At 37.5% G+C, this 11,630-nt stretch overlaps 1 protein-coding gene across 1 annotated transcript in view; it reads left to right on the top strand.

The window, feature by feature from the left end:
• The first annotated feature begins 227 nt into the window (after positions 1 to 227).
• Positions 228 to 11,630, top strand: part of pkd1a (polycystic kidney disease 1a) — a 66,686-nt gene continuing 55,283 nt past the window's right edge. Inside the window, exon 1 of the mRNA XM_072462278.1 lies at positions 228 to 690. Within this exon, the coding sequence (XP_072318379.1) occupies positions 431 to 690 (260 nt within the window). The 5' untranslated portion in view covers positions 228 to 430. The remainder of the gene's footprint in view (positions 691 to 11,630) is intronic.

Raw genomic sequence — 11,630 nt, 5'->3', positions numbered from 1 at the left:
TAGTCCCCAGCCTTTTTAAGCAACACACAGAAGCAAAAAAAATGAATATTTTTCTTTAATCAATGATAAACATTGACTTCTAGACAGGCTTGACTGATGATCCTTTGGTTTCCCTGATCAGACGGAGACCCCGGGTTATTTATCCTAGCGGTGACTAGCAGAACTGCCTGAGACAGGAGAGGGAGGAGGAGAGAGGAAGTTCTCCTAAACTTTTTTTCCTGAAACAGTCTTGGAGAGGTTCCGTTATTTTCGGAAGAGGAGCTCTGATTACAAGGAGTAATAACTAGGATAAAACCACCCAAAACAGCACGTTAAACACTGTCAAGCTTGTCTTTTCACATGAAAACCTTGACGGCTGGTCGTGCGCGTTTGTTTTCCTTCTCTTTGTGTGGACTTGCACCAGCAGAGGCGATGCGATGTGAGTAAAGCTATGCCTTGTGGAAATGGACTGACTTTATCCAAGCGAAAACATGGCGTCTGCGTCCCGGGGTTGGGTCTGTTCTCCAGTGTACTTGTGGCGCTGTGCTGCCTGGAGGTGTGGGGCTCGGAGCCGCGGGAATGCACTCCGTGTCCGCTTAACTGCAGCTGCGCGATGGCGGGGCCCCTGCGGCCCTGCGTGGTTAACTGCTCCAACACTGGACTGGAAAAGGCCCCGTCCGCTACAGACCTCCCGCTGGCCACCAACGTGCTGTGAGTCCAAAACACACCTCACAAATAAAGAACACACACACACACACACACACACACACATATATATATATATATATATATATATATATATATATATATATATATATATATATATATATATATATATGCTCCACACTGGAATCTAAAGCTTCTACTTGTACATTGTTTAAACTAGTTAATACTTTCACTGGGTTCACCTTAATTTGTGGTAGTGGGGGTAATGTTGTCATCATCTGCCATTACAGTGGGACAAACTGCTCATGAATCATGTTTAATGGCGTCATTGCTGCTTCTGAGGTGCATGAAACAGATGTGTGACTGCACGGCAGCCTTTCAAATCCCTCTGTAGAATATATATTATATATCCATGTAATAATTAGATAATAATATCCAGGTAATATAATTGTGACTGTACTGTGCATTTGGATAAGGTAGATAAATACTCATTTCCATATAGTTACAGTTGTGTCTCTGTTTGGATAAAAGGTCATTTTGATGTCAGTTTCTGGACTGAGAAGGCTGTTTAACACCTTTATTGCAGTATCTTTTACCAAAAAGGAATCCCAGGTTGTCGCCAGATGCGGCTTAGAGTGTGTATTTCTCGCACGTTTTATCTGCTGAGATGTTAGAACCTCCTGTTTGCATGCTCTTGTTGCCGGGGTTTCAAGACCTATACTTCTTTGTGTTGTTTGGAGGAACTGTCAGACTGTCAATGGCCTGGTGTTTTTACATGCTTCTTATGAGCCTGAGCCACTGTTGCAGCCGCTGCTGTGAGAACATTATGTTCTGCACCTTCAACACCATATGTTATCAATTACATAAAAGCCCCTTGTATTGGAATTAAAGCTTTAACTGAAAAGCCATTATTATAATCAGAAGATATATAGATTGTTATACAATTTACCAAAATAGACAGCAAAAATCAACGTGAAATTAAAAATGCTGGGGCTCTGTGGACATTTATGGCTGCAGCTGGACTCTAATGACCGCTATGGAAGACTCTTGAGGTGGTCTAATTGCATCAGTTTATAGGCCCATTATAGCTGAAGCCATAGAGGGAATCAACAGCAATCCTATTTCGCTTTGTGACTGTTGAGACTGCAGACACTGGATATTATTTAGTTTCAATGGGCAGCTAGGAAAAAGCTTTTATTTTAATATGCAATAGTGCTGCACTAAATACTTATGACGTTCATGTGATTTTGAGCTTGAAGTACTTTCATGGATGAAGGTTTTTGCCAGTTAAAAGTCACGGAAAAGCCCTGTAAGACGTTAGTAGGCAAAAATTGACACCTTTCACCCAACAATTTTGTTCAGTGAAACGCTTCCCGTAGAAACAAATTATGTCACCAAACAGCCTCAATTTTGTTCTGTTATTGATATGTGATCTGTTGTGGAAAAAATATAATCTGGCCCTTTACTTTTTAACTTTCAATTCTATTTCTAATCAGATTTAGTTCTAACAGCCTGACAACCCCTTTTGGCCTGGAAATTTACATGTCCGGACTCCCTGGAGTGGCTAGGAAGTCCCACGTTATGTTTCACACTAGGCAAGACATGTGAATTGAATTAATGCAAATGTTATGTACTGTCTCCTTCCTGAAACCACTGTTTCTTTGATGTCCCATTTGCTCCTTGGTTCCTTTGTACCTGAGAGACCAGTGACCGGGAACTTCTGTGTGTGTGTGTGGTCATGTGACCATCTGTGATTTAAGGAAGGGGACAGAGGTGGGACGGGAGGATTTGGGAGACAGACATTTTGGGAAGCAGGCAAGAGACAGACGCGTGGACTCGGCCTTCTATGAGAATGGCCGAGTCCACACAAGTTTCTTTCTGATTCAGCCACAAGATTAAACAGTTTACTTTTGAAACGAGACAACTTGCTTCTTTGTCTTATCTAGAGATTTTTGCCACCACAAATCATAATCCAAAAGTAAAATATCCTGAAACTGGATCAACCTTTTAAAATAAAATCAATATAAAACTGTAATAAATAATAAGAACACAGTGTTTAAGAAAAATAAATTACTATTATTTTTTGTTCAGAATGGCAGTCTACAGTGTAAAACCTTAAACATTTCTAATTATTAGTGTGGTATCAAAATCTGTCATTAAGAATCGAGTATGTTCCTTGTATGTTAGTATTGTGACAACACTACTGGAGGACCTGAGACTGCTTTTTTCTATTATTGAAATATTTTTTTGTAGTTTTTGAACAGATAAAAGTAAAAGAATGTGACAACCCACCCGGCTCGATTCAAGTACTCAATAAATGCAACATAATGACTAATGACATAATGACGTAATGAGTAAGTTCACCATAGCATTCAAGCATAATTCAGCATTCAATTATGTTATCCCGTACTTTGGGTTTCTATGCTTCTCCTTGAAAAGTTTTACGTTACTTTACCTAATTGTATCAAGACCTCTTTTATATCGTATATGTATATTTGATGTTAGTTATTCGCCTTCCACTGTACACTGTAAACCCAGCACGGTGAGCCTAAATGTTTTAGTGAAATTACTCAAAACAATGAACTCAAAGTTCACTCAACAAAAAACTTCAGGATTAATATAGTTTTATTTCTATTGAAGTAAATTACTTAGTTCAGTAAATTTACGATATGTCACTTGTCTTACATCTTATTTTGGGATTCAGGAGCCGCCGGGGCGCAGAAAACAATAATAAACAATATCAAAACAACTAATGCTGCAATTTTCTTAAAGCGCTTGGGGATTTAAAAAAGTAATTCTCATTCAAATCATCCTGATAACCTCATACATGCTGCAAATTGACAAAATAAAGAAACAGAACTTGCAATTGTGTGTATATATATATATACATATATATATATTTGCAATAGTGAATATTATTATTATGACTATGGTTTGTACAGAAATATAGATCCTTCTTCCAGCCTTGGTCAGATGTACTAAACAAGACATTTAAAACTAAATCCAGTCATATTGGGCTCTGCTTTTTTTTTACCATGTACATCTCTGTCATTTCCACTCAAAACCAGAGAATTTGTTGTGTTACCATGGCTATAGGCAACAGGCATGATGACATCATCGGCAAAGGCTGAGACATTCCACAAGGTCGAGGATAAAGACAGACCAATCATCTTTCTGCAAATGTTTAGCTTTACTCGCATTAAGAACTTGAAAATGTCCATGGCTCTCTCTGCTCACGACTACAGCCCATCATGAAAATATTACAAATGCCTGCAATATTTGTTACACCAAACCGACCTTGAAACCGGTCTCGATGGCAGCGCTGATTGTCGAGTTGAGCCAAGCTAGAGTTGCTAAACTATTTATTGCAGGAAGTTCAATTCTTTGCTTAACACAAGAGCTATAACTTTAAAGAAAAAACATTAACTATTAGTTGACTTTCCCCGATACAATGGTGGAATATATACATTCAAGGACAGTGCGATTAATACATTTTTAACAATTTGAAATCAAATTGTTTGCCGATATCATAGCTTTTTAATTGAAGCAGAGTTCAGATTTTTAGAGAAATAAATGTTTTTTTTGTGACATTACCAAAACAATTGTGTTGTCTATGTTCATGAACAAAATGTTTCACCCTTAATTTGTTTTAAGAAATAAATGGGATCAATCAATATGAGGGAAAACAATGGATACATTTTGTGCCGTATCTTCCACAGCCTTAGTTGATAGTCTCATTCCTACTTTATCATTTATCACATCAAACTCTAAACTATATGTATCACTATACAGTTATACATATAAAATGTTAATAACATATGAAAGTACACATACAGATGTCAGTACTTTGTTATTGTCTGCATCACAACATCAAAGAATAATTGCAAAAACCATGCAGTAGCTGAGATCTTTAATTGACATTAATTCCGTATAATGTGAATAACAAACTACTGTACATCTTGGAGAAAATTAACCTATCCTTCTCAGTTTCATGTTTTATTCTGTTAATCAAGCAACTTATCACTTGCCATTGTTGAAGTTTATTTTTTATACATAATCATATTGGCCAGTGTATAAAGCGAGTACTTAATAATACATTTCACCAACTTATTTTTTCTGTTGTATGTGACCAAAGATGGCAGTCATTTTCAACTTTTTTATCAAAACACTTTGTTTTTTGTGGAACGTTTTATGGCTGTATAATTTGGGTAGAAATCTGCTGCTGCTCTACTTGAACAAAATAACAGCAGCAATTTAGGACAAAGAGCAATTTTATGGCATGAGGAAAAATACCAACTTTGACATTTAGTCAATGCACATTGTTTGACAACATAAAACTATGCAGCTGTTCATGGTTCGCTGTTTGTTTAGCTAAAAATTTACTTGTCACTGGGAATGTGAGGGATGACACAGATTGAGGATAAGCAATTAAAATTGACTGTTGTGTTATTTCACAGATGAAAGGGTATCTATTAATCAATCAAACTTTTTTTGTATTGCGCTTTTCATACATTCAAAATGCAGCACAAAGGGCTTCACACGCAACAATTAGCAACAAACAGCACCTTGACTGCAGTTAAAAAAACGAATAAATAAAGAATTAAAGAATTAGACTGCTATTTAGGGTATAATAATAATAGTGTTAATAATAAAAATAATAATAATAATAATAATACATTAAATACATAAAAACCTAATTAAAGGTTGAATGGACGATTTTTTTGGCCCAAATCTGAGTCTCATTTCCTCGTGGCGTGGACTGCCGATTAGTCCTGCCACGTATCAATCATAAAACGCACCTACCGCTCACCTGCAGCCGTGTGCGGCTCGTCCCCAGGAGAGCAGCACGGTTCCGCGTGTTTAAGCGCATGGATCTATCATAATATAGTTCCCTCAGTGTACGGGACAAAATGAAGACGGAGAAAGACTGTTCGAGCTGACTCATGAAGAGACTGAAATTTATGGGAGACGAGAGATGTGATCCGTTGCGCTAATAAACAAACGCACGTATGTGTTGTATCAGTCCGCACGGGGGAGTGCGCATGTGCACTTCCGCCTGAGTTCTCAAATCGCCGAAAACTATTTTAAGTTTACCTTTAAAAATGTGAATACTGGCAGTAAATTTTAGGACCTCACCGTGAGTTTTATGTTATGCATCCGTCTCAACAATATTAATGTAAATATTGCAATATTGTATTGTCAAATGTCCCACAATAAAATTGTGGACTGTCAAAATATCAAATTACAAACTCCATGACCTAAATGCATTGTTTTGTTGCAGCAATTGCTAAAACAAATGGGACTATAGACTATGGTACTTGAGGAAAAAACTGTTTTTAAACCCTTTTGTACTTTAATTATTTGGGAAAATCACAGTAATAATTTACATCAATGTCAAGGCAACAGGTCACAACTACAACTCAATTTGTCTTCTCAAAATATCGTACCATGAGATGCATATCATGATGGTATTGTGTCAAGAGTTACATCCCTAAACAGATGAGTCGTACAGTAGGCACAACTTGGGGAAAATTGCGATTAGATTTATAATTTATTCATGCAGAATCAAGATTTAGAGCACAGTGTGCGCACTAAGCAATTCTGGGAACATGAACATTTGAGGAGACTGAAACACAAACAGATAATCTTATACAAGAAACCCATGCATTCCAGAACATGTTTATGGACATGTAAATTACAGGGTTGTTTACATATATTGTTTTCAGATGACGTTCTATTATTTTAATAATTGCAGTCTTTGCGATTTGACCCTTGCCTCAATCAGACTCTGATTTCAAATTGACTGTGTTGTGTAGCCTTGAAATACTGTGGAGATGAAGTACTCACTAACAACTCAGCAACTGTTGCACTCTTGTGCAACTGTAAGTGTATTTGTCTTTAGTAGACTCTATTGACTTATCATTCAATAAATGTAATGCAACAATATTTTTGGGGGTGTCTGTACTCTGTACCTTTTATGTGCAGTGACTCAACTGTGTTTCATTCTTATTTCCACGTTTGTTTGTTTTTTCTTTTCAGAAATGGAGGTTTAAGGTTCAATCTACCAATAGTTTACAATATTTTTTTTAAGCCATGGGGCGGCATCAGCCCCGCAATTTTGATGCTAATCAGGTACTCATCAGTGATGAGGGAGCTGCGGCCAGCTAACAATAGGATTTATAGTTTTGTGGTTAAGTTTGTACTAAATTTAAATTGCGTAATTTTGGGGAAAGGATCAAATCAACCCTACATATTGTCCCAAAAAATATCGGCAGAGCTTATCGGCCATTTAGTTCTCTGGCATTGGCCATGAAAAAAAATTGTATATATATATATATATATATATATATATATATATATATATATATATATATATATATATGTATATATATATATATATATATATATATATATATATATAACCCGCGAGTCGAAATCCGCGAAGTAGAAACCTTTATTTTTTTACAGTTATTATACAATGAAATACTCTATAAAACATTGAAAGCAAGGAACAAAACCTTTTTAAAGGCCCAAGCATTTGTTTAACAAATAAAAGTACTGTATAAACGTTTGTACTGTACTCTCACCGCTCTCTCCCGCAGCTCACACGCGCGCTCTCACCGGCCGCTCACACGCGCGCTCTCACCGGCGTGTCCCGGAGCTCACACGCGCGCTCTCACCGGCCGCTCACACGCGCGCCACGCGCGCCACGCTCACCGGCGTGTCCCGGATTTCACACGCGCGCTCTCACCGGCCTCGCAAACTTCAATTTGGCAAGCGGTTTTACGTACGTGTACATATTAATCCATAACGTTATTGACACACAGGTAGAGAAGACGCGGAGAGACTGTTTAGCCAATCAGAATGCAGAACACAATGCATGATGAAAATCCGCGAAGCAGCGAGTCCGCGAAAAGTGAACCGCGTTATAGTGAGGCCATTACGGATGATGGTTTGATAAAGACTATATTGACAGTTAATCTATAATAGTTTTATGAATTATTTTATGAAAGACCAGAATGAGCCTCTTTGAGAGAACTGAGAAAATATGGATATATTTTAGGAGAATTTGAAGGACAATTTAGAGATTATTGATTATCTAGATTGTCAATTATCTGGTTAGTTGGAAGTGATGGAAAAATATTTATTGTCATAATTTGAAATACCTGTATTTTTTACCAGACTATAAGTTGCACCGGAGTATAAGTCGCACCAGCCAAAAAATGTATAATAGAGAAGAAGAAAAAAATATATAAGTTGCACTGGAGTATGAAATAAGGTTGCAAGTGTGAAAATAACAAATAATATCACATATAAGTCGCTCCGGAGTATAAGTATAAGTATATAAGTATAAATATAAGTACAAGTCGCGACATACCCCAGCCAAAACTATGAAAAAAGACTTATAGTCCGGGAAATACGGTTGGCATCTTATTAAACTTTGGACTTTTTGCTCTGGCCACAACGTTTCAACTCTCATCCAAGAGTCATTGTCAATAAAAGAATTTAGATCGAGAACTCCGATATTAATACTGTTCTGTGGTAAGACCCACCCATTGGGCGGAGCCTTCCTGAAGTAGAAAGAGTTGTTAGTTTCAACAGAAACTCCCCCCTTGTATCTACCGAGGTAGCCTATTCAGAATCTTAATGGGCTATTAGAATCCTCTTTGTCTTTGTGAGACCCTGGCTCAACCACCCTGAGTACCTGATTAGCATCTAAATGTCCTGGTCCTCTACCTTTCCAGGGGTTCAGTAACCCATTATAAATAACAGGAAGATTAAACCTTAGCCCTCCATTTCTGTTTAAAGAAGGTCTTTCTTTTTTAACAAAAACACCCTTCCTTCTCTGTTCAGTTTCCCTTTTGTCCTGCAGGACAAAAGGGAAACTGAACAGAGAAGGAAGGGTGTTTCTATCCCTTATGTGTCTGGCCTGTCGGAAAAACTGCTGAGAATTTTTAGACAACACGAAGTCCCTGTTTATTTTAAACCAGGAAACACTTTAAGACAAAAACTGGTTCACCCTAAGGACAAGTTGCCGACTCAAAAACAAAGCAATGTAGTTTATTCGATCCAATGCAGTGAAGAAAGCTGTAAAGAACGGTACATAGGCGAGACAAAACAGCCTCTACACAAGAGGCTTTATCAGCACAGAAGAAATACAAGTTCAGGACCTCAGAGTGCCGTGCATCTCCATCTTGAAGCCTCTAATCACTCGTTTGAAGACGGTGAGGTGAAGGTTTTAAGCAGGGAGAAAAGATGGTTTGAAAGAGGAGTTAAGGAAGCTATTTTTGTTAAAAAAGAAAGACCTTCTTTAAACAGAAATGGAGGGCTAAGGTTTAATCTTCCTGTTATTTATAATGGGTTACTGAACCCCTGGAAAGGTAGAGGACCAGGACATTTAGATGCTAATCAGGTACTCAGGGTGGTTGAGCCAGGGTCTCACAAAGACAAAGAGGATTCTAATAGCCCATTAAGATTCTGAATAGGCTAGCTCGGTAGATACAAGGGGGGAGTTTCTGTTGAAACTAACAACTCTTTCTACTTCAGGAAGGCTCCGCCCAATGGGCGGGTCTTACCACAGAACAGTATTAATATCAGAGTTCTCGATCTAAATTCTTTTATTGACTATGACTCTTGGATGAGAGTCGAAACGTCTATTTTTCAAACTGAGTCCAGATGACTACAACTGAAGCTTTTTCTACTATGGAACACGCCTGGACGAATGAGGGATTACACCGACATCTAGCCACAACAGCATAGTAAATATTCATCTTCAGTAAGAGCAAAAAACAGTCAGTAATAATAAATAAATCATGAAGTTGTTAGGAGTTAAAGTTTGTATATTTTTCTAAAAGAGTGCACATATCACAAATTAGTTGTAAATGTCATCTATTATAAATATTATTTTCACTTTCATCATGAGTGAATTTATTGCTTTTTGAATGTATTTTTGTTTTGTCCTTGATCCAAAGATGTCCTTATATTCTGTCACAGCTTGTCTGGAGCTACAAAGCTGCAGATGCAGTGATGTTATTTCCGTCTGAATGGTTCATGCATCTGGCTCTTGGGCTTGTGAAAAAGCAAAGGAGAACGACGTGATTTGCATTTGAACTTTGTCCGGTCCGAAGCAGTGTTGATGCAGCGTAGAATGGACGAACCGGAGGGACAAAGCTCACAGGTCACAAACACACAAATAAAGCGCTCTCATTATAATTTCTTTCATGTAAAAAAACAAAACTTGTTTTAATTTATTGCAAGTTTGTGTCTTCAAAAGATTTTAACAATTATCATAATGTATATATCTATTGAAATACGATCATATGTTAAAGAAAATTTGATTCAATTTTGTAACAATACTGGCATTGTTGTGGTGTGTAAATTGAAATGTAGAAATGATAGATAATTAGGGCGCTTAACTGAGGGCTAAAAGGTTTTTGCTTCTCAATTTTTCCTCTCAGGACGGTTCACCACCTGCTCGGCTCCATGGCGATGTTATTACTTTGCACTAAAGTATGACACTAAACTATTCCATCTTGTATTTATTAAATTATGAGGGGTTGAAAACAGGGTCGCCACTCCACAGATCTTACCTGTAACCATGAGATTAATGCTATACTGTGGAATATTTTATCTTGGCAAAGAAATGACGTTTCAATTCAATTCAATTCATTTTTGTAACGCCCAAAATCACAACAGCAGTTGTCTCGGAGGGCGAAAGTGAAAAACAGATTAAACAATGTCCATAGGGACGAGGGGCGATGTCCCAGGGTCCCCTGTCCTTAGACCCTCCTTCTCGGCCGGGAAAAACTACAAAAAACCACCACGTTTCCATGGAGACAGTGGCGGACCTTCTGCCAGAAAAGAGACACGGTGCACCATATAATAATCTTATTTATATCAAAGAAAGACGAGTAACACTGTGCAGTTACAATGAAATGACCAGCCTCTGCTCACTTTGATTCTCTCTGAAGATGTGAAAACACAGGAACAGGGACAGGCTGCCCTCTTTCCTATATATGGCTGCTTTGTTTGCCTTTGTATATTTACTGTGCGCGCTTTTTTTTTCTTTTTTGATGTTGCCATTTTATGCTCATCTGCTTTGTGGCATAAAGGCTTGAGGCATGATATTGAAATTTTGTATCATGATTATAACAAACAAAAATAATTGCGATTAATGATAATAATTAAACAATAATGATTAAAATTCCTGACCGTCTAAAAATGTAAAGGATATTAATATCTATAATGGAAATATTATGAATAAGTTCCATGTTCAAACAGCCATGATCTATGATCAGATGTCTTGTCTCGCCAGCTGGACACCAGACAGTGACTGTAGCAGCTGGAAAAATGGACACAATGTTCTAGAGAGAAGCAAAATAAATACAGAATCAAAACCTCCTCCACAAGATCCTCGAGCCCCTAATTTCATCTTCAGAACGGGGAAAAAGAACCGGCCCCTTTCCCCAGATCTATGCCCCAGACGAGGGACGGTTGGCAGCTCTGATTTAGGCTACGTCAGTCTCAAAAGTAGAAGCTTAGTCACAGGCAGCTCACAGTGGAGCGATTGTTCACAACTTTTACCTGACGTCCCAACCGCAACAGCCAAAGCGCTTCTGTGAGTCAGTGGAAATGATCAAATTACCCAAAATCCTCACGTTATTTGATCTCTATCTCAAGCAATGCAAAATCTATGTTCAGTTGGAATACCACACAGTAGGCAAGTATAATAATTAAATAAAAATGTAAATACTAATTGTTTGTGCTCCTGTACGGCCAAGGGGTTTGGTTGAAGCACATACATGTTCCAATTCAATCCAACTTTATTTTTTAGTGCATTTTATAAACAAGATTGCTGCACATAATAGTGATATAAAATAAAACATTTAGCTCTAAATTTAGAAAAAAATTATAATTTCAAACAAATGGAACTACGCCTAATAAAATCTGCAAGAACAATGAAAAGCAATAAATTAAGTAAAAAT

Source organism: Eucyclogobius newberryi, unplaced genomic scaffold (assembly GCF_026437365.1).
Source record: "Eucyclogobius newberryi isolate DKJ021-1_F unplaced genomic scaffold, fEucNew1.0.hap1 SCAF_4, whole genome shotgun sequence".
In the NCBI taxonomy this organism is placed as follows: Eukaryota; Metazoa; Chordata; class Actinopteri; order Gobiiformes; family Gobiidae; genus Eucyclogobius; species Eucyclogobius newberryi.
This window is presented reverse-complemented; position numbering and strand designations above follow the sequence as displayed.